The 21,808-nt window shown below is 55.4% G+C and overlaps 2 protein-coding genes across 3 annotated transcripts; one reads left to right on the top strand and one right to left on the bottom strand.

Moving 5' to 3' along the window:
- Window positions 1–2,618: 2,618 nt before the first annotated feature.
- On the top strand, window positions 2,619–16,457 carry INPP5J (inositol polyphosphate-5-phosphatase J). Of its 2 annotated transcripts, XM_049866197.1 has the most exons (14): window positions 2,619–2,676; window positions 2,922–3,119; window positions 4,792–5,954; window positions 6,269–6,382; window positions 6,472–6,580; window positions 6,793–6,909; window positions 7,210–7,385; window positions 7,846–7,957; window positions 8,143–8,252; window positions 8,401–8,584; window positions 11,248–11,385; window positions 11,519–11,596; window positions 11,719–11,823; window positions 14,391–16,457. In XM_049866197.1, exons 2-14 carry the CDS (start codon window positions 3,015–3,017, stop codon window positions 14,904–14,906), a joined length of 3,027 nt encoding a protein of 1,008 aa, XP_049722154.1. In that variant the 5' UTR covers window positions 2,619–2,676; window positions 2,922–3,014; the 3' UTR covers window positions 14,907–16,457. The 2 variants fall into 2 exon arrangements, with proteins under 2 accessions (XP_049722154.1, XP_049722155.1); XM_049866198.1 differs by lacking the exon at window positions 4,792–5,954.
- On the bottom strand, window positions 16,171–20,639 carry PLA2G3 (phospholipase A2 group III). The gene is made up of 7 exons (XM_049866213.1): window positions 20,126–20,639; window positions 19,018–19,150; window positions 18,629–18,763; window positions 18,149–18,375; window positions 17,230–17,359; window positions 17,009–17,125; window positions 16,171–16,375 (listed from the first exon to the last, which is right to left on the bottom strand). The coding sequence occupies exons 1-7, from the start codon at window positions 20,637–20,639 to the stop codon at window positions 16,171–16,173; spliced, it is 1,461 nt and encodes a 486-aa protein (XP_049722170.1).
- Between the last annotated feature and the right edge of the window lie 1,169 nt (window positions 20,640–21,808).

Here is a 21,808-nt window from a genome sequence, read left to right as displayed (position 1 = left end):
CCCTAGGAATCCCATGTTCTGTCGCCTACTGGCTGTGTAATTCTCAGGCCTCAGTTTCTTCCTCTGTCCACTGGGATCTTATTACCAAACTTACAGGGTTACTATGGAGAGTAACTAAGATAATCCATGTCAACCACCAGCTCCCTCTCTTCCTTCCCTGTCCCAAACAGCTCCCTTCCCTGCCCTAAACAGCCTGAAGGGTGGCGCTGAGAGTTTCCAGGAGGGGCCTGAAGGAGCTGTATCTTCCACCTCAGCACACACCTCTCCCTACCACCCCAGAGTGAGGAAAGGAAGGGAGCCAGGAGGGACTCCGGAGACAGCCATCTCCAGGGGGGCGGCTCTCCCTGGCATCTGCCCCCAGCCTGCCGCCTTGAGCCCCAGAGCCTGTTATCAACCTCCTTAGTCATCACACTAGGAGCTCAAATATAGCTCTTACCCCCTCCCTTCTCAGCAAGGGTCCACCTCCTCCCCCACCTCTTCCCCTGCCAAGGCCAAGCCTGGGTCTCAGAGCCCCTTGCCTTTCCTTCTAGGCTGGCAACCACTGCAGGTCCCAGTCTCACCATCTATCAAATGGGCAGGTTGGAGTAGATAATAGTGATGACAGTGATGATGATAAGCAGCTACAGAGCAGTGGCCTGAACCAAGAGTTTGCCTGTGCCAGACTCTGTGCTAAGTGTCTCATGTGTATTATTTAGTTCTCACAGCAACCTAAGGAGTCATCTCCTCTCTTTATCTCCCTTATATCTGAGTGCCTTGCCCAAGGTCATATAGTAAGTCAGTTGCAGGACCAGAAACAAAGTCTCCTGCAAGGTCTGAGCTCAGGGAGGGGTATGGTAGGAAATTCTGGGTCAGTCTACTAGGACAGAGGGGCCCTCTGCACACTCATTTGCATGGCATTTGCCTGGCTCCCAAAAAGTATTGATCCCCTGTCCTGGTCCTAGTGGGTCCTTAGGACTGGTCCCAGGGGCCTGGGTCTGCTCTCCATCCACTCCAGGATTGGATCAGAAGCTGGGTATTCTTGGGGGCCTCAGTTTCTTCATCTGTAAAATAAGATTCAGAGCACTGTGCAGGGTGAGTTCAAAAGTTCCTTCTCTGGTGACCTTAGCAGCACCACCATGCCCACTCTCACCTCTTCCCTCACCACCACCATTACATTCACCTCCAATCCCACTACCACTTCTTCTTCCATCAACAAAACACCTCTACCATCTCTTCTACCTTCCTCTTCTCCTCCACTTCTACTACCGCCATCATCACTATTGCCACTGTCCCTTCATTCCACCACCTCCACCCTCACCGTAATCTGTACCTTTGTTATCACCTCCACCACCTCCACTGTCACCATCATCCACACCATCATGACCTCCACCTTTGCCATTACTGTCACTCCACCACCTCTATTTATCTGAACCATCACTGTCACCTTCATCTTTGCCATCACTATCACCTCTACCATCACTCAGACCACCACTTCCATCATCATAACAGTTACCTACATCATCTCCAGTACTACAAACACCTCCACCACCACCACTGTTATCACCTCCCCCATCACTGTCCAAATTTTTCCTACTCCAGGGCACTGATATGGTCTGGGTCTCTGCCCCTGTAAATTTCAGTCTCACGGAGATGCTGGCCCAAACACCTGACCAGATCTAGAGACAGTCCAGCAGAGGGGAGAAACCTATGCAGGAGAGGAGAGTGTCCACATAACCTTCATGTAGGGGACCACACAGGACCACACGTCAGGATACAGAGGCAACTGCTGGCTACCAGGAAGCTCTGGGTACAGGAACCTGGACATTTTCTGCCTAAACTGGTTGGGATCACTCCTCTCTAAGCAATCCAGCAATTCTAGAGGGACTGCTTAGCAGATAGAAATGGGAGTAAAAAAAAAAAAAAAATTTTTTTTTTTTTTGGAGTAGGGAGGAGGAATAAGCAGAGGGCCCACAGTCATCCCTGGCTAAATCTGGCCCTTAAGTCACTCATGCACTCTTTCCAATAATTCATTCATTCATTGGACAAACACTCCCTGAGGTCCGTTGGGGACCAGTTCCTACGCTGAGTCTTGGCCAGAGAGGTCCCTGGCTTGTTTTTGACCCGCCTGACAGTGTTACCCCAGTGCTGGACCCTTCTGCACCCCAGTTCCCTTCCCCAGATACCCAAGTTGGCTCTTGCTAGACTTAGATCCCTGAAAGAGCTTCTTTTCCTTGCTGAGACTCAGGAGACCTCCTCAGGTCTCTAGGTGACCTTGAGCAAGTCCAGCTCCCTCTCTGGGCCTGTACATCCCCCTCCCAAACCACAGCTAGTGAACACTGGAGAGAGGAAAGCTGAGAGGAGCTGGGCTGGAACAGGCTCAGCTGGGGACATCCAAAGGCAACAAGGAGTCTGGAGAAGACGAGAGGCCAGTGCTGAGGTTGAGATGGAAAAGGGCTCCGGTAGCTAGAGCCTGAGTGTCTGGCTCTTGGCTGGGAAGGACAGAGCCAAGCCTGGAGGATGGGGTGGGAAGGTGGAAGAGGCACCGAGGCCTGAAAATGGGGCAAGGGTGGGGGCCAGGGCAAGCCCTGAGCAGGCAGGAAGTCAGGAAGGTCACATGATCGGGGCGGGGACTCAGGTATCCTGGAGGCCCAAAAAGGGTGCTGACCTCTGAGCCACCTGTCCCTACCTCACCCTCAGGTGTGTCAATGCCCCTCCCAGGAGCAAAGCCTGGCCTACCGACAGACAGCGGAAGGGTGGGGGCAGACAGATGGTCTCCCCCGTGCTGACAGTTGGGACCTGGGCCTGGCCTATGTGCTCATCTCCCCCGCTCCCATGGCTGCTCTAGCTTCAGCAGCCTGCTTGAAGGATTCTCAGGGGGGAGGCCACCTCGCCCTGGACACCTCCAGGTTGTAAAGCAGGCATCTGTGCCTTTAAATTCTCAGCAGGTTGAAGGGGCTGATGACATCACTGGTTCCTGGGAGCGGGGGAGCTAGAGCCAGAGCCCAAGGGAGCCCCGGCTGCTGGGGGCTGCAGACATGGAGGGCCAGAGCGGCAACGGCAGCGGGAGGCCGGGGACCCAGGGTGGCCTAGGCCCTCTGCCGGTGCCCCATGGGGTTTCCCAAACTGGGGCACCCTCCAAGGTAAGACCCCTAAAACCCAGGTCCCCCCATTCCCAGTCCCTGGGCCCACACCCCCCCTACACACACACACTGCAGCCACCCTGGTGCCCCTGGCTGAGGGGCTGGCATTCTCCTGTGCCCACAGAGCAAGGACTGGACAAAGAGGGTAACCTGGGGATTGGTAGGGTAGTGTCAGATGCCCAGAGAGAGATGGAGTGAGCCATCTCCAGGAGCCCCCATAAGAGCCCTGGACTGGGTGGCAGGGGACCCAGCTGTGCTCCAGGTTTGCTGTGTGACCTTGGGCAAGTTGCTTGTCCTCTCTGAGCCAATTCAAAATGAAAAGACTTGTCCCTGAAGACTAAAATTATGACATCTGGGACGTCTAAGTTGTTAATGCTGGAGGCAGTGTGGTGGTGGTGGCGGTGTGGGGACTGCACAGTGGGACACTTGGAACCAAGTGTGATGCCCTAAATGCTGCCTCAAAAACCTGAGTTTGAGGACGGAGGTAAAGGCAGTTTCAGGTTCTCCGAACCGAGAAGGACACAGGATGGGATGCAGACAGAACTGTGTCTCTGAAGGCAGAGAAGGGGCCACTCCAGTGAATGTAGTCTTTCTTCCACCCTCCCTGGCAAAGGACCTTCATCCAGTCTCCAGAATGGAGGGACATCAGAAACCGGAGAAAGACAGGGAGGGAGGAGAGGTCCTTGCAGGACCCTGCTCCCCCCACCCCCTACCCCCTCTCACCCCCCATCCCACAACCTGCTTGGGGATACCTGCTTGCCTGTCTTCACAGGTGGGGGAGAGGGGAAGGGGTAAAAGGGCACAACTTTGGGCACAGAGGGGTGTGATGTCAGGACCAACTTAGAAGCCTGGACTTGCTCAGAATGGTAGAATCACACTCAGTGAGGATGGACTATTTCTCGGGACTCAGTGGAATCCTAGTGAATGCTGGGCTCGTCAACGCAGAGAATATGAGACCAAGACTCCCTAGGATATGATGTGGCTAGGGCCCCTTCACTCAGCACCCTCATTTTACAGCCAGGGAAACTGAGGACCTGGGTAGAGAGGTGTTTACCTAAGGGTGCACAGAAGCCGGGCTTGGAATTTGCAGGGCCAGTCTCAGCTCCAGGCTCTTGCACCTGCATGGAGCTCTGGCGATGAGTGAGGGCAGGTAGGGCTGTGGGCAAGGAGTTTGTGATGTTTGGGGGGACCTGAGGGTTCCTGGGCCTTTTGAAAAAGGGAGGGAGATTTAACAGGCTGGACCCAGAGTGCCCGGAGTGGGCAGACCTAGAGTGGCAGGTCATCAGCCCTCTGCTGGGGAGCAGCAGGGACTGCAGAGGAGGGTTGTTCAGGGAAGTCGGCTCCAGCCACCCAACACTCCAGGGTAGGCAGGAAACTGGTGCCGGTCAGGAAGGCAAGGGGAGCCCTCAGGTTCAGGCTCACACTCTGCCTGATGTTTCCCCATCTGTGAACAGGGTTTCAGACTTGAGGGAGGGGACAGGGTTCTGTGACTTATCTCCTCTAAGAGAGGAGCTGACCTGCAGCAGAGTGGATTGAGGTGCGATACTAGGAAGAACTTCCTTCCAAAGATGTGTCTTTGTTAGCTAAATGGGGTCTGCTTGGGTCTCTATAGAAGTCAGGGATCAATACCCTGGTCAGGGTCACCCTGAGTCTTTGACTTGTCCTCTGCAAGGTGGACTCAAGTTTGCAGCTCCCAGCAAAGGAGAATGCAGCCCCAGTACCCTCGGAACCAAGGTTGGCTCTGGCACCTGTGAGGCCACAAGCAGCTATGTCACCTTCCTCAGAGGGACTGAGGCTGACTCTGGCATCTCCCCGACCCATCCTGGCTCCATTGTCTACCCCTGGGGGACAGAAAACATCTCCTCCCTGCTGCAGCTCCAAACTGGCTCCAACATCTGTGGGCCAGCTGGTGATGTCTGCCTCGGCTGGGCCAAAGACTCCCCCAGAGACCTCAGGCTCAGTCCTGGCTCCGACCTCCCTGGGGCAGCTGGTGATGTCTGCCTCAGCTGGACCCAGGTCTCCCCCAGCCACCCTGGGTCCTAGTCTGACTCTGGCTTCCAGGGACCAGAAGCAGGTGCCACCTGCCTCCATGGAACCCAAGCCAGCACTGGCAGTCTCAGGCCTGAGCTTGGCCCTGACTTCTGAGGAGCAGCCCCCACTGGCCCCCTCCAGCCCCTCCCTGGTGCCTCGTCTGATTCCATCACCCTCTCAGGAACTGACCCCAGCTCTAGCATCCATGACATCAGCCCCAGCCTCTGTGGGATGGACATCTGCTAGGCAGAGGGATGCCCCAGGCCCTAAACCTCTCCCCTCTTCTGAGGGGCACCTCCGACCTTCAGCTCAGGCATCGGGTTCTGTGTGTTCCCCATCCTCAACTCAAGCTCCTCCAGACCCCCAGTTCTCCCCCTCCTTCCGAGCCCGGCCTGAGGCCTCCCGCAACAGTCCTGAGGATACTGTCCTGCCACGGCCACGGCCACCCCAGACCCTGCCCCTGGATGTGGGCCACAGCCCTCCAGAGCCTGGCGCCCATTCCTTTGGACTGCTGTCCCCCACCTTCAGACCCGGGGGTCCCACGGCCCAGACGGTGCCCCCAACTCTACCCAAACCACCCCGGTCTCCCAGCCGCTCCCCCAGCCGCTCCCCCTGTGCTCCCATAGCCCCTGAGGTGGCCCTCCCCAGGCCTGGCACCCAGAGTACAGGGCCTGGTGGGCGCCTGAGCCCCAGCCGTCAGCCTCGAGAAGCCCCAGCCCCGGTTAACACCTCCCCTCCTACATCCACCTCATCATCCTCTTCTTGGTCAGCACAGCCTACCTGCAAGAATGACCCTGGCTTCCGGTGAGGGGGCCCTTCTCCCAAGAAAGGTTGTTGGGGGCTTGAGCTCTGAGACTAGCCACTCTTCCAGAGCAGCTCACCCTACTCTGCCTCAGTTTGCCTCCCAGAGAAAGAGTCCTTGGGGGTGCTAGGCCCACTCTGGGACCCTCTAAACACAGCACTCTGAGAGACCTCCCCAGGGAGAGCTCAGAAGGTGGGATAGTGGGCCCCTGCACACCTCCCTCAGTTTACTTCCCCAAAGAGAGCCCTGAGGAAGGGGGGTTGAGGGTGAGTGGAGTGATGCCCAGCAGTAACCCCTCCTGTGGCCCCGCCCCCAGGATCACTGTGGTCACGTGGAACGTGGGCACTGCCATGCCCCCCGACGATGTCACCTCCCTCCTCCACCTGGGCGGCGGCGATGACAGCGACGGCGCCGACATGATTGCCATAGGGTAAGGGGGGAATGGATGTGGACCCCTCAGGTCCCCACTCGTGGGAGGGTCTTTTAGGGTGTCCCCCAACCAGACACCCCCCATCCCAGGCTGCAGGAAGTGAACTCCATGATCAACAAGAGGCTCAAAGACGCGCTCTTCACCGACCAGTGGAGCGAGCTCTTTATGGACGCGCTGGGGCCCTTCAACTTCGTGCTGGTAACGCCCCTTCAGCCCCCGGACCTGCGGAGACCCCGCTGGACTCACGGCCCCGCCTCCGCCTTGACTAACTGTAGGGCCCGCGGGTCTCTGGCGCCGGGTCAGTGAAATGGGAGAATGGAGGAGCAGATCTTACTTACGGCCCAGGGAGAAGGCGGGGGCGGGCCGGGGGAGTGTGTCCCACTCCCCAGCCACGTCGCCTCCCACTGCAGGTGAGCAGTGTGAGGATGCAGGGCGTCATCCTGCTGCTGTTCTCCAAGTACTACCACCTGCCCTTCCTGCGGGATGTGCAGACCGACTGCACGCGCACCGGCCTGGGCGGCTACTGGGTGAGCGCGGCCAAGGAGGGCACAGGGCCCAAAGAGGGCCAGGGATTACTCCTGTCCCCCGACGGGGAATCCTCCCTAGGCTCTCCCCCTCCCCCCTTGGCCCGCCTCTCTCCAAACCCCGCCCCATAAGCCACTCAATTTCCATAGGTCCCGCCCCTTTCGGGAGCCGTTTCTCTCCAGTGTCCCGCCCCCTTTCCTAGGGCCCACCCCTCTCTGCGCCCCTCCACCCCCTACCCAGTGCCCCACGTCCTTGCCTAGGTCCCGTCTCCGACCCGCCCACCCCTGCTTGGTTGCACCTAGGGCAACAAAGGTGGAGTAAGCGTGCGCCTGGCAGCCTTTGGGCACATGCTCTGCTTCCTCAACTGCCACCTGCCGGCACACATGGACAAGGCGGAGCAGCGCAAAGACAACTTCCAGACCATCCTCAGCCTCCAGCAGTTCCCGGGACCCGGCGCGCACGGCATTCTGGACCACGAGTATGGGCTGGGGCGGGACCAAAGGGAGCTGGGGCGTGGCTAGCGGGGGATGGGTGGGGCCTCAGAGGAGAGTCTCTCAGCAAACTCGCAACTAGGAACCGGTAGAACTGGTCTGGGCGAGGTTTGTGGGAAAAGGCGGGACCCATCGGGGTGGGTGGCCCAAACTACGTCTAGGAATAACACAGATAAGAGTTTGATGGGCTAGTAGAGTGGAGCCTCGCTGAGCGAGGGACAAGGCCTCGCTGAGAGGCGGGGCCTCGCTTTCCTCTAGACCCTCCCCTGTGATGCTATTTGGAAGGCTGGAGGTTCTGGAACCCCTCACCCATCCATGGCAAAGCTGGGAGGCGCCCGCCCCTCCAGCCCCCGCCCCCGAAATGGATGGGATTGGAAGGGGTCCAGGAAGGAATCTGGATTGCGCCCTTCCACTTCATGGACCCCGCTGACACCCACCACCCAATAGCCTCGTGTTCTGGTTCGGGGACCTGAACTTTCGCATTGAGAGCTATGACTTGCACTTTGTCAAGTTTGCCATCGACAGCAACCAGCTCCACCAGCTCTGGGAGAAGGACCAGGTGTGGGATCCACCCGTACCCCCAAATCCCTAAGCATACACGGCATGCCCCAGGGCACACCTGTACCCTCGGTTATGGTCTTTGCCCTCTCCTGCCCTGCCCTGCCACCTCTCGGGGTTGGGCTCTAGAAGTTGAAGGGACCTGCCCGGGCTATTGTCCAATTCTTCCGTCCTGGACGCTAACAGCTCAACATGGCCAAGAACACCTGGCCCATCCTGAAAGGCTTCCAGGAGGGACCCCTCAACTTTGCACCCACCTTCAAGTTTGACGTGGGTACCAACAAATATGATACCAGGTGAGCTCAGCAGTTGGGTGGGGTGAGGATGTGGGCTGACATCTTTTTGGAGAAGGAGTCTTGGGAAGAGGGACAGGAGGCGGGCGAGGCTGGGAGCTGTGCCTTGACCCCTAGGCCCTGAAACTCAGGCTACCCCCACCCACTGCAGTGCCAAGAAGCGGAAGCCAGCCTGGACAGACCGTATCCTGTGGAAAGTCAAGGCTCCAGGTGGGGGTCCCAGTCCCTCAGGACGGGAGAGTCACAGGCTCCAGGTGACCCAACACAGCTACCGCAGCCATATGGAGTACACGGTCAGTGACCACAAGCCCGTCGCTGCCCAGTTTGTAGTGCAGGTGAGTTCTGGCTTCATCTGCCCCTCCTGACATCCTCAGGCCTAACTCAGCATCCCACTGCCCACCTGTAAACCCTTTCACCTGCCCCCAGCAGTATCCATTCATTGTAGCAGAGTGGAAGCAGGGTTATGATCTCCATTTTCAGATGAAGAAACTGAGGCTGAGAGACACAACACCATTTGCCCAGGGTTATACAGCTAGTAAGAGAAAAAGTTAGGACTTGAACTCAGGCCAGTCTGATTTCAGAGTCCATAGTCCTGGTGATGCAAATAGTTAAGCTCGGCTGCTAACCGAAAGGTTGGTGGTTTAAACCCACCCAGCCGCTGTGCAGGAGAAAGACCTGGAGATACACTTTCGTAAAGATTACAGCCAGGAAAACTCTATGGGCAGTTCAGCTCTGTCACATGGGGTCACTATGAGTCAGAAGCGACCTGACAGCACCTAAGAACAACAACTATTTCCACTGGTCTTCTGTATCTCACTTTTTCCGAGAAATACTTAGGGCATCTCATGTTAAAATTCATGTATGTCATAAAATGAGTGATATCAAAATGTATACTCAAATTCTGTGTAGCATGCATTCATTCACTACTGAGTATTTACCACATGCCAGGCACTGTAAGAGTGATGAAGGAGCCCTGGCGACACAGTGGTTAAGCGCTTAGTTGCTAACTGAAAGATTGGCGGTTCGAACCCACCAGCTGCTCTGCAGGAGAAAGTTGTGACAGTGTGCTTCCATAAAGAGTTACAGCCTTGGAAACCCTATAGGGCAGTTCTACTCTGTCATGTATGGTCACTCTGTGTTGGAATGACGATGGCAATGGGTTTGGGTTTTTTGTTTTTTTAATAAGAGTGATGGAGAGGAGGAGTAAGGATATTCAAAACAAACAAACCAAAAAACTAAAATCTCAGTAAAAAAAAAAAAAAACCCGTTGCTGTTAAGTCTATTCCTATTCGTAGTGACTGTATAGATGAGAGTAGAACTGCCCCATAGGGTTTCCAGTTAGTGGCTGGTGCATTCAAATTGTCAACCTTTTGGTTATCAGCCAAATACTTAACCACTGTGCCACCAGAGCTCCAAACTCTAGTATTACTATAGTTTAGCATTTTATTTAGTAGAGTTGAGGTCCCTGGTTGCCAGAGTAAAAAGGGAGAGATCTTAGAATGTCAGAACCAGACCTGAGAGACCTGCTTTTCTGTGGGGAAACAGGCCCCTTGAGAGAAAGGGTAGGCCCATGCCCCAGGCAATACACAAGCTCAGTGACAGAATGGAGTAGGTCCCATCTCTGCAGCCCTGAAACCTAACTCTATGCTGATTCTTTTGATCTGATAAGGGGAGCCCTGCAGGCCAGAGAGTGTTTTCCCTGGTAACTTTGTCATGTGGTCAGTCAGTGGGAGATTGGCAGTGTCCTGAGCAGGGAATGGAAATCTGCCCACACCTGGCCTCCTGTGACCTTTGGTAAAGGGCTTGGACATGAAGTTTAACCCTCCATCAGGGACCTCACCTTGGAAACTACTCCTTTTAGGGACTCTACCCTGTCCTCCCCTCCACATCCAGGGGCCTCTAGAAATGTCATCTGTTGAGCACCTACCACATGCCAGACCCTGTGTAGGGCACTGTCCTTCCTTTAAGTGCCTCAGTAGGCCCTTAGATGCCCCAGTTCCTCTCCCCATTTTACTGGTAACGGGAACAGAGGCTCACATAGCTTAACTTCATTGCTCAAAGCAACACAGTTAGAATGAGCTTCAGTGGGGGCTTTAACCCTACAAGGCTTTAGAGGGCATTTCTGAGGACCCACCCTGGGGCCAAGGAGAGAACATGCTGGTTTCCTCTAGAGCAGTTGTCTGAGAAGCTAAGGAGGGAGAGAGGGAAACCTGAAACCAGACAAAGAGGGAAGCAGACAAAGATCTGAGGCTGATGCTACCTGAGCCCTTCCTTCAGGGACAGAGGTAGAGCCAATACTCTGGCCACTCGCCACCCTGGACAACCCCACCTACACAGGTGACCCCTGGTCAGCCTGGGATGGGAGGAGGTTACTCATAATTTCTCCTTGTGATGACTAGGCAATAGCTAATGGCCTCAGTACAGATGGGGAAACTAAGTCTCAGAATGACCAGGGACTTATCCGAAGTCACACAGCAAGTTAGTGGCATAGCCTGGAAGTGACTGAGGGCTCCGGTCTCCATCCAGAGCTCTTACCCCATAATACCCAGTGCATCGTGGGACTTTACCTGTCTCCCTTGCTGGCATATAGGCAAACCATTTACTGAGCACCTACTGTGTTCTGGAAAGTTTATGGGATGCTTTAAAAGTGGTATCTCATTGAATCTACAGAACACCTCAAGAGTTAAATAAGAGCATCCAGTTCATAGACAAGGGCCTTGGCGTTCAGAGAGGTTGAGGAACTCTCCTAGTACCACACAGCCTGTCAGTGGCAGAGCCAGGGCCAAACCTAAAGCTGTGTTCTTACTCCCTAAGGAGGCTGTGAGCAGGGAGCCTGGGCTAGGAGGCAGGGAAACTGGCATGTATCCCAGACTGGCTCTGCCTCAGTTTCCCAGTGGCTCAATTCCTCTGTGCTGACTCTGAGACCCAAAGCCCTAGGTGTGTGGGGTACCACAGCGTTTCCCCTGATGTTGCCCCTGCCTCTGCCTTGCCTGGGCAGTTTGCCTTCAGGGACGACATGCCTCTGGTGCGGTTGGAGGTGGCAGATGAGTGGGTGCGGCCGGAGCAGGCTGTGGTCAGGTACCGCATGGAAACGGTATTCGCCCGCAGTTCCTGGGACTGGATCGGCTTGTACCGGGTGAGAAGGGCAGGGGCGGTCAGCCCTTCAGGGCAGGAAGGGACACCAAGGTGGGGTTACTGGTTTGTCCAGAGTTTGATGCCACACCCGGAGGGAGGCGTTGGGGTCACAACCCTCAATCCTCTTGCCCCAGGTGGGTTTCCGCCACTGCAAGGACTACGTGGCTTATGTGTGGGCCAAACATGAAGATGTGGACAGGCATGTCTACCAGGTACTTAGGGGAGGGAGGAGAGGAGGAGTCCCCATTGCCTTTAGGGGCTCAGAGCTTGGCTTGGGGGCCCCCTGAGGCTGATTTTAGGACCCCAACCTGAGCGAACACCCTGGACCCACCAGGTGACATTCAGTGAGGAGTCACTGCCCAAGGGCCATGGAGACTTCATCCTAGGCTATTACAGTCACAACCATAGCATGCTCATCGGTGTCACTGAACCCTTCCAGGTAAGTAGAGACCCTGTTTAAATTCCACAACCTGACCTCCCTGAGTCTGCCAAGGGGAGGGATGGAGGATGTCTTAGTTATCTAGTACTGCTATAACAGAAATACCACAGTGGGTGGCTTTAACAGACAGAAATTTATTTTCTCACAGTTTAGGAGGCTAGAAGTCAGAACTCAGGGCGCTGGCTCTAGGGGAAGGCTGTCTCTAATGGCTCTGGAGGAAGCTCCTTGTCTCTTTTGAGCTTCTGCTCCTGGGTCATCTTCATATGGCTTGGCATCTCTCTCCATCTCTACTCTGGTGCTTGTTTAATCTCTTTCATACTTCAAAAGAGATTGATTTAAGACATACCCTATACTAATACTGTCTCATTAACATAACAAAGAAAACCCATTCCCAAATGGGATTATAACCACAGGTATAGGGGCTAGGATTTACCTATTTTCGGGGTACACAATTCAATCCATAACATTCTACCCTTTGGCCCCCTAAAATTCATGTTCTTGCCACATGCAAAACAAATTCACCCCATTGCATCATCCCAAAAGTCTTAAATCCACTCCAAGGCCAAAATCTCGTCTTCTGAATCATCTAAACCCAATATGGGTGAGACTTTAGGTGTAATCCATCCTAGGGCAAAATTCCTCTTCATCGGTAAACGTGTGAAATCTAGACTACGATTATCTGTTTCTGAAGTACAATTGTGAAATAGGCACAAGCTAGACATTTCCCTACAAATGGGAGAGATCAGAGGGAAAGAAGGGATAACGGGGATCAAGTTAAGCCCAAAACCCAGCAAAACAATTTATATTAGCTCTCAAGGTTTGAAATTAATCCTCTGTTTTCTGAGACTATCTGGGCGATGGCCTTGCCCTCCAGACTCTGGGTGTTGACCATGCCCTCAGCCCTAGGCTTCAGCTTTGTCTTCCAGGCCCACTGAGACAGCAACTCTGCTCCCTTGGCTTTGAGTGGCCCCATTCTCCTAGCCAATGTGAGTGGTGACCCTACCCCCTCTGTACTGGCAGGTCCCATTCTTCTGCCCCTTGGGTATGGCAGCCCTACGCCCTCTGCTTTGGGCGGTAGCCTCATCCCACTGGTACACCTTAATGGCAGCCCCACACTCCGGAACTGAGTTGGTAAAGATCCGACTCTTTGAAACCCTGGAGTCTGTGGCCACACCCTTTGAGATCCAGGAGACTGTGGCACCACCCTTTGAAACACCAGAGGCCATAGCCCCAGCCTTTGAAACCCAAACAACTCTGCTTCCTGTGTTCCTTCCGACAGTTCTGCTGATTGCCGAGCTGCTCCAGGGATGGTTCTTTTCTTGGACAACAGATGTAGCTCCTTTGTCTGGTTTTCTGCAGATGGAATTCTAAGAGACAGACAGTGCTCTCTCCTTTAATTCTTTCTCTGTTCCCCTCAGTATAAGGTCATGGGTTTTCTGCTGTGGTAGCTGATTAAATCCATTAGTCATAGGCTTAATCTCTTTAATGAAAGTTGCCCTTGGTGAAAATTCTGAGACGCATGTCCTTAGTTTATACAACAGAATTTTCCATATCTTTCCGTTTTGTTTTTGTTTTGCACTGCTCATTTTTAAGCCCATCTTTTTCCTCTTGCATGTCACTATGAGAAGCAAGGAGAAACCATGCAGCTCCTTTAAGATCTTCGTTAGAAATCTCCTCAGCCAAATATCCAAGTTCATCACTTACAAATTCTACCTTCCACCAAACATTTGAACATAATTCAGACAAGTTCTTTGCCAGTCAATAAAAAGCACCACCCTTCTTCCATTGTCCAATCACATGTTCGTCATTTTCTTTTAAAGTGTCACCAAAAGCACATTTAACATTCACATTTCTAGCAACATTCTGTTCCTAGCATCATATGTATTCTAAGATGGTAGACTTTCTCTATAGCTCTCACTTCCTTCTGAGGCCTCACCAGAATTCCCTTTGACATCCATAATTCTAGTAACAGTCTCTTCCAGGCAATGTAGGCTTTTACTATTAAAAAAAAAAACTCTTCCAGCTTCTATCCATTACCAATTCCAAACTGCTTCCACATTTTATGTATCTGTTAGGGCAGCACCCCATTCTTGGTACCAAATTCTGCCTTCGTTATCTAGTGCTGCCATAACAGAAGAACCACGAATGGGTGACTTTAACAAACAAATTCATTTTCTCGAGTCAGAATGCAGGGTGCTGGCTCTAGGGGAAGTCTTTCTCTCTCTGTTGGTTCTGGAGGAAGGTCCTTGTCTCTTTTGATCTTCTCCTCCTAGGTGATCTTCATGTAGCTTGGCATGTCTTTTCCCCCATCTATGCTCTTATTGCTTGGGAAAGGTCTTTTATATCTCAAAAGAGATTGATTTAAGATACACCGGACACTAATCCTGCCTCATTAACATAACAAAGACAACCCATTCCTAAATGGGATTATAACCACAGGCACAGAAGTTAGGATTTAAAACACATATTTTGGGAGAACACAATTCAACCCATAATAGGGGAGTTTCAAGAGGCCCTAGAATTCGGTTAAGGATTGGGGTACTCCAGTAACCACAGTTCCCCCCCAGATCTCGCTGCCTACCTCGGAGTTGGCCAGCAGCAGCACAGACAGCTCAGGGGCCAGCTCAGAAGATGAGGACGACAGCACCCTGGAGCTGCTCGCACCCAAGTCACGCAGCCCCAGCCCTGGCAAGTCCAAGCGGCACCGCAGCCGCAGCCCGGGCCTGGCCCGCTTCCCTGGTCTTGCCCTCCGGCCCTCATCCCAGGAACGCCGTGGTGCCAGCCGTAGCCCCTCGCCTCAGAGTCGCCGTCTGCCCCGGGTGGCTCCTGACAGGGCCAGTGATAGTGGCAGCCAAGGCAGTAGTGAAGAGGGGCCTTCCAGGCTGCCTGGCCCCTGGGCCTTCCCACCAGCTGTGCCTCGAAGCCTGGGCCTGCTGCCCGCCTTGCGTCTGGAGACCGTAGACTCAGGCGGCAGTGGTGGCAGTGGCTCTTGGGGGCCTGATCTGGAGGCCCCAGCCCCCAACAGTCTGCCTCCCAGCCCCCAGGGCCGGCAGGGGCTGGAAGAGGGGGGCCTGGGACCCTGAGGAGCAGAGTGAGGACTCACCTGCCCACTCTGCCCCAATCTTCTGCAAACCTACCTGCCTCCCTCCCACTGCTGCCCTGGCTCAATCTGCACATGGGGTGGTCAACTGGGGTCCCCCAAAACTCAGCTCCCACATCTCAACTGTGACAATCAGCAAAACCCTGTCCTGGCCCCTGATCTGGGATGAGGGGGAGCTGTGACAGATGTCCCATTCTGTTGTCATTAGGAATTATATTCTCCAACGTCACTCCCGGCTCTTCCCTAACTTGTTAGCAGGGTAGGGGTGGGGATGGTTAAGTCAGATGAAGGGATTTAAGAGGCAAGGGAATAAGAGAACTAAAGTTTATATTACAAGCACCATCTCCTTTAATCTGCACCACCACCCTGTGGGTTCAGTGCCATTCTTAGACCTATTTCACAGGTGAGGAAACTGAGGCCTCCAAGAGGATCTGTAAGCCTCTTAAGATTACACCTAAGTGCTGTTTGGCTGTGCATTGGAGGGAGGGAATGTTTCCTAGGTGCCAAGCACTTGACATGTACTGGTTCACTTAATCCTCAACGACCCTATGAGTTAGCTCCCGTTTACCACCCCCTTTTCAGAGGAGGAAACTAAGGCTCAGAGTAGGCGATGGGGGGCAGAGGGATGTTCCTTTCTCAAGGGCACGGGAGAAATGAATTTAGATTTAGGGTAGAAAGAATGGTCTAGAGCTGGGCCGGGAGAGATACAACAACTGTTAAGGGGTCCCTAGGGTGAAGGGGAGTTGGGAGGCCCCACCCCAGTGCCTCTGTCCTGGATTCAGACATAGGCACTTCTCTGACATCCCTCACCCCTCACCTGCTGCCCAGGCAACCCTGCAGCAGCCAGGTGCTGGGATCCTCTGGACAGGCCTGTGAGACACGAATTGATTTTGCATCATGAGCATATCTCCCAGCACCTCCTGGGCAGCTGCAATAAGTTACCCGCTCCCCATCCCGTCTGGACGTGAAATTCCCTGGCACAGACCAAGCCCAGGGCCTCAGAGTGAGCCAACTAAATACCACATCTGGGCAGAGGGGTTGTGTCACCAGTCCAAGGTTACCCAGAGCAGCAGGAGACCTGGGCCAGCACTTGGGCCATGGGTTCCTCCACTCCCAGACTCTGGCTGTCCACAGAAGCCCTTGTCATGCTTCACTCTAACCCATGGAGGGGGCTAAGGCCCTCAGGGCCTGGCAAAAAAAAAGGTCTAGGCTGGTGCCTGGTAGAGCCAGAACTGAAGTCACTGGCTTCAGGATTTCTGCTGCCCACTGGGGCTCCGGGCTGCCTGGGTCAGCCACAGGCACTGGTTGTAGAATGTCATGGGGGCCCCTGTGGGTTCTGAAGGCCATGCCTGCCTCTCGTCTGTACCTGCACCCCAGAGCTGGAGTCGCCTCTGCTGAAGCCACTGCAAGTGTCGAGCTGACACCTTGATGGCCCTAGGGCCTCCAGGACAGCTGTGGGGAGAGAAGAGTGGTGCAGGTGGACAGGGCTGGCAAGGATCCCACCATACTTTGCAGACAGGGAGACCGAGGCCTAGAGAGAGTAAGGGTGGGGCTAGGGCCACAGCAAAGTGGGTTAGGGAGGGTTACGCCAAGGAGGGGGCAGAATAAACCCTGGGCTGGGACCCAAAACCTGGGTTCTGTACTGATTAGCTGGTTGTGGGACCCTGGGCCAGTTGGCCTCAGATTCCTCCCCTGTGAAATGGGAAAAGTCACAGGGGTTGACTTTGAGGATCAGAATCAAATGAGATTGTAAATTAGGATTAAGAGTTAAGCAGGCAGACAGGCCCCGGGCTAAGTGGGTCACACACATCATCTCCTTGGCTCCTGCAGCCATTTCACAGATAAGGAGGTGGAGATTCAGAAAAGTCAATCAACTTGGCAAGGTCACACAGGAGGGAAATGACAGAGCTGAGATGCCACCCACGGGGCGACTATAGATCTCCAGCTGGACCTGGGCAGCGAAGTTGGCGGGAGGAGGGTAATGACGATGAGCTCAGAGGCCACTGGACCCCTCCTGTACCTCCTCGTCTAGGTGCACAAAGAGGGTATAGGCCTCCTATGCCCCCTGCCCCTGCCATCACTCACCTTTTGCCCTCAGCACAGGCCCGCGGAGGGGCCAGCTTGAAGCAGGTCTGGCCCAGAAGCTCCCAAAGCACCTTGGTGCCTGCAGGTGGGCTGTGGAGTCTCAGGAAGTGTACCAGGCTGAGGGCAGAGGTAGGCTCAGGCCGGGCAGGACCTCGCCAGCCAGGGGTCCTGTCCCAGTGCCTGGCAGCAGGGACCTGCCCCCACAGTCTAAGTGGCCTCACCGGCGTGTGCAGTTGCAGTGGAAGAGGGGCATGTGGGCGCTGTTGAGAAGCTGGAACTTGGTCTCCTGGTGCCTAATCTGGTGCTCACACTGGTCTAGGCGGCGGAAGCTGCGGCAGGCATGGCGAGCGCCTGAGGGCAGATGCAGTGGTGAGGGGAGCCCAGTGCCTCAGTTTCCCCGTCACCGCAGCTACCACCCAGGAGCCACCCCAGCATCCATGCTCCTGCTCAAACACAGTTCCCCTCCAGCTCATTCCCCCTACACCTTCAAGGGCTGTCCAGGTGGGAATGAGCCACGGGGGCAAGAGTGCTGAGGGGGTCAGGAAAGTCTTTAGGGAGGCAGAGGCTGCTAGGCTGAGGCTGAGTTGGGAAGGTGCGAGCACACCAGGCAGAACAGCACTGCCAAAGGCCCATATGTGGGCAAGAGTATTCGACTTTTGAAGTTTGTGAACCTGGAGTGTCTGTCTACTCCAGGGCAGGGTCTGCAGGGCCAGGGCCTGAGGGTATTGGGATGTCGCCAGCTGAGGGAAAAGGGAGCTGTGGCAGGGACAGCAGGGGGTGACATGGCCAGGTTTGTGGTTTATGAAAATCCCTCTGGCTGTGTATAGATTTGATGTGATGGGAGAGTTGGGGGGACCCTGAGAAGAGTTCAGAGCAAAAAAGGAAGTGACACACGGCTCCCCACACACAGAGCAGGGACACCCCTCACACCAGGAGCCCCCAAAAATAGGGGTCCTTCCCAGCAGAGAAGGGCTACACCAGCACTTGTTCCTGTGTCCCCAAACTGAGGTATCATTCAGCCACCAAGCATCCGGGGAAGGTGATTGCACCCATAGCGCAGGTGAGAAAGTGCGGCTCAGCTCAGTGGGGGTAAGGAAACTGCAGGTTCACAGGCCTAGTTGGGCTAGGCCCTGAGCTCACCTTCCGGTTTTAGGCCATCCCATGTCCCCTGGAGGCGTGGACGGGGGACCCAGAGAGCCGTAACTCTGACTTTACTGAGGTGGTTGGGCCCTTCCAGCTGTGGTGGCCACTTCCTAGAGTGCTGCTTGCGTTGGGGCTTGGTGGGGACTGGACTGGGAGTTAGGGGGGCGTTGTAGAGGATCCTGGGCTGGAGACGGGCAAGGGGCACTGAACCATACATCCTACACCTGGAGGATGGCAGTTGGTACAGTTGGTGAGCTGGAATTCCCTTTCCCAGAAGCCCCTGGGGTCATCTCCGTGGAGCCCAGGCTCTGCCAGTCCCACTGGGCTGTGGGAGGTACCAGGAAGGGTCTGTGTCCTGGGCAGGCAGGACAAGGCACATTCCCTAAAGAACAGACAGACAGATGGCCTCCCTCCCCAGGCTTGGAGCCTGGGCTCCCCCGCTGGCTTGGAAGGGGCTCAAGGGGAGCAGTCACATACCCACCCCACCAGTACCACGCCACACACGCCTCCTGATGCTGCAGCACAAAGCAGGGGATCTCTAGCACTTTGAAGAAAGCCACACCCACGATGTCTGAGATGGAGTCACGCTGGTTCCACAAGCATTGCTGGAACCTGCCAAGAGCTAGCATTCAGGTCCCCAGACCACAGAGGGCCACCTGGCTTCACCCCTGGCCCATTCTGACACCATCAGCCAGGGGTTTGGGGGCCAAGAGTCCCTTTTCTCAGGCCTCAGCTTTCCTACCTGCTCATTGGGGTCTAGACTGACTCATCCTTAAGGAGTCTCTGAAATTCCAGAGTCTGCACCTAGGAACTGGGTGAACTCCACCCACCCCTGAGCCCCCCGGCCCTCCCTGCCCGCTGCCCACCTGACATCACAGTCGCAGTGGGAGATGGTATGGAAGCGGTAGTTTCTGATGCCATACTTATACTGGAAGGGTGAGATGTTTTGTGGGCAGCGGTCGTGTTCTCGGCAGCAGAGATCGGGGCCCTGGAAGACCCCTGCAGGGAGGGGAAGCAGGTAGCAGCTCAGGAGAGTCCTGGGTACCACACACCAGCAACACCCACCTGGTATCAAGAAGGCAGGGCCTGGTTCTTGCCCTAGTCCTGGCACAGATGACCTGGTAGCCTCAGGCCTATCACTCTCCCTCTGCAGCACTCTCACAATTGCAAAGCTTGAAGGGAGCACTAAGGTCACAGCCCTGGTAGGAAGGTGCAGATACTGGGAGCCCACCCGAAGAGCACACAGGAAGGTCTTCCTCAGGATAACTGGAGTCTGCCTCCAGAGTCCCCAAGCTCACGCTCAATAAAACGCTGAAGTTATGAGTGTGCATGTAATGGAATGGCAGTCAGGGTGCAGCGTTTCTTGCTGACATGTTGAGGCATTGACAGGATGCCAATCTGCTCCAACTCAGGTGCCAAGCCCTCTTCCCCCAGTCCACTGTGCATATGCACAGGCAGCTGTGCCAAGGGTAGAAAAAAAGGCACTAAGTATCACCATCTGAGCAATAGCACCATTTACTAAGCACTGCCCATATTCAGGCTCACAGCAGCCTTCGAGGAGGTATCAGCTCCATTCTACAGGTGATAAAACTGAGGTTCAGAGGGGAGAAGTGACTTACCCACCTTGCATGTGCTGAGCTGGGATTTGAACCCCCTGCTGGGGGCAGGATGGAGGCCCACAAAGCCTGCTCTCGGGCAGTGGCTTTTTGGCTTAGCAGACCCTGCATGCACCCCAACCTGGCCCTTCCCTCGGGATGGTGATTAATGAAGACTCCCAGGTACGAGCAGGACCTGCCCCATCCATGACCTCATTTAAGTATCCCATGATGTGACTCATTGTTATGCCCACGTTACAGATAAGGAAATTGAGGCTGAGAATATTTAAGTCACTCCCCCAAGGACACACAGCCTGGCAGAGTGGGGAGCCAGTGCTAAAGCCTGCACTTCCTCCCCACCTAGGACCCCATGGCTCACCCAGCTCTGAGGAGTTGCTGGCAGAGTCCCCAACGCCACACCACAGCGTGCCAGGCATGGTCCAGCCTCTCCTGGCCCGGTGGTATCCCCCACCAGATGCTCCACTCTGCCCGGCTGCTCGCTTCTTCCTGGCCTCTGCTGCTGGCTGTTCCGCAGACCCTTGGCAGGCCTCCCATTGACTCTGAATGGTGTTCAGGGCTCTCTGCAGCTCAGGCCCAGGGGTGTGGGTGAAGGCGCCCCGGGTGGTCTCATGAACACAGAGGGTGCGGAAGGTTGCGGTGAGCTTGGGCTCGTCCTGACGGCTACACATCTGCAGCCTTCCACGCCCATCCCAGCGGATATGGAACAGGGCCAGTCCCTGGGCATCCTTGCCCAGGAAGCTCAGAAACTCCAGGGGGCCACCGGGCACAGGCCCAGCCAAATGGCAGGAGGTGCTGTCCCAGCAGAGAGCAGAAGAGCCCCCCAGAGCCACCCCCAGGAAGCCTAGCACCCACAGCACCCACAGAACCCCCATCCCACCCTGGCCCAGGCCAGTCAGACAAAGCCCTGGATGCCTGCCCTGGAGGCCTAGGAGGTGGGGGCAGCTCAGCAGCCTGAATGGAAGCGGTGCCCAGCAGGCTCCAATGAATGGAGCTACAGGAGGAGAAGGCGGCTGGAATATGGGGTGATCTCAGGCTTGTAACTGAATCCACCGGCCGGGCAGGCCTCTGATTGGCTGAGAAGTGCACTTGCTGGGGCCTACGCCCCCAGTCACCCTGCCCTTCTCAGTGCCTGCCAGTTACCTGCTGCCGGCCCCGCCCAGATGGAGACTGTGGGCGCCAAAGCCCTGGGCCCTGGGGTTGGGGGCCGGAGGCATCTGTATCTCCCTGGACAGGGAGTGGGTTCAGGGGCTTAAGGAGGCCCCCAGAGTCCCTTGTCCCCAGATCAGTGGTGACTGCCACACCCTCCTGCATCAGGCTGGCAGGGAGCCATGGGCCAGCAGCTAGGGCTGGGTGAAAGAGCTAAGTGTAGGGCTGGGGCTCTGTGGCTGCTGCCCTTGGAGTTCCAGGGCTTCTGAGAAAGAGATCGCCCATTCCCTGACCACCTAGGATACTTCCCCCTAGTTCTGGTTCTTGGAAAATCTCTTGGCATACCAAGGGGTAGCTCCCCAGGGCTCCCTACTTTCTGGGACTCTGAGCACCACAGCCTGGCCCCAGAGCAGCAATCCCGATCTAATGGAGGAGACACAGCAGGAACAGAACTTGAGAGCAACATGGGCAGGGCTGGTGCTCTCCACTTGCAGGGACTGCAGTCCCCAGAGGAGCAGAGGGTGGCCAGGGGCTGGGGCCCTGGCACCTCTATCCCTGGACTGTAATCACCTGGGGGACATGCAGACATATATGTCCCCAAGAGAGATGGGTCCTTCCAGCAGGGAGGCGTCCTAGCATCAAGGAGGGCTGCACTGGCCTTTCTTCCTGTGTCCCCATGCCAACATATCATCCAGCCACCAATCGTCAGGGGAAGCTGAGGTGATTGTACCCATAGTGCACGCAGGTGAGGTGAAGCAACTCAGCTCAGCTCAGTGAGGTAAGGAAATCACAGGTCACAGGCCCAAGTGGGGAGGGGCTGGAGCCTGAGTGTGGAGCTCTAGGAGGACTTTGCTGGCGGGTCAAGGCTGACCAGAGCAGACATTGTCTGACCATC

The sequence above is a fragment of the Elephas maximus genome, chromosome 22, assembly GCF_024166365.1.
Source record: "Elephas maximus indicus isolate mEleMax1 chromosome 22, mEleMax1 primary haplotype, whole genome shotgun sequence".
NCBI lineage: Eukaryota > Metazoa > Chordata > Mammalia > Proboscidea > Elephantidae > Elephas > Elephas maximus.
This window is presented reverse-complemented; position numbering and strand designations above follow the sequence as displayed.

Excerpts from the sequence above, each read along its gene's own strand:
- PLA2G3 (XM_049866213.1), bottom strand. The coding sequence starts at position 20,639 with ATGGGGGTTCTGTGGGTGCTGTGGGTGCTAGGCTTCCTGGGGGTGGCT. Across the intron at positions 19,151-20,125 it reads CAGCAACTCCTCAGAGCTGG|GGGTCTTCCAGGGCCCCGAT; the intron begins GTGAGCCATGGG and ends CCCTCCCTGCAG. Across the intron at positions 17,126-17,229 it reads CACTGCAACTGCACACGCCG|CCTGGTACACTTCCTGAGAC; the intron begins GTGAGGCCACTT and ends CTCTGCCCTCAG.
- INPP5J (XM_049866197.1), top strand. The coding sequence starts at position 3,015 with ATGGAGGGCCAGAGCGGCAACGGCAGCGGGAGGCCGGGGACCCAGGGT. Across the intron at positions 6,581-6,792 it reads GGCCCTTCAACTTCGTGCTG|GTGAGCAGTGTGAGGATGCA; the intron begins GTAACGCCCCTT and ends CTCCCACTGCAG. Across the intron at positions 8,585-11,247 it reads CTGCCCAGTTTGTAGTGCAG|TTTGCCTTCAGGGACGACAT; the intron begins GTGAGTTCTGGC and ends TTGCCTGGGCAG.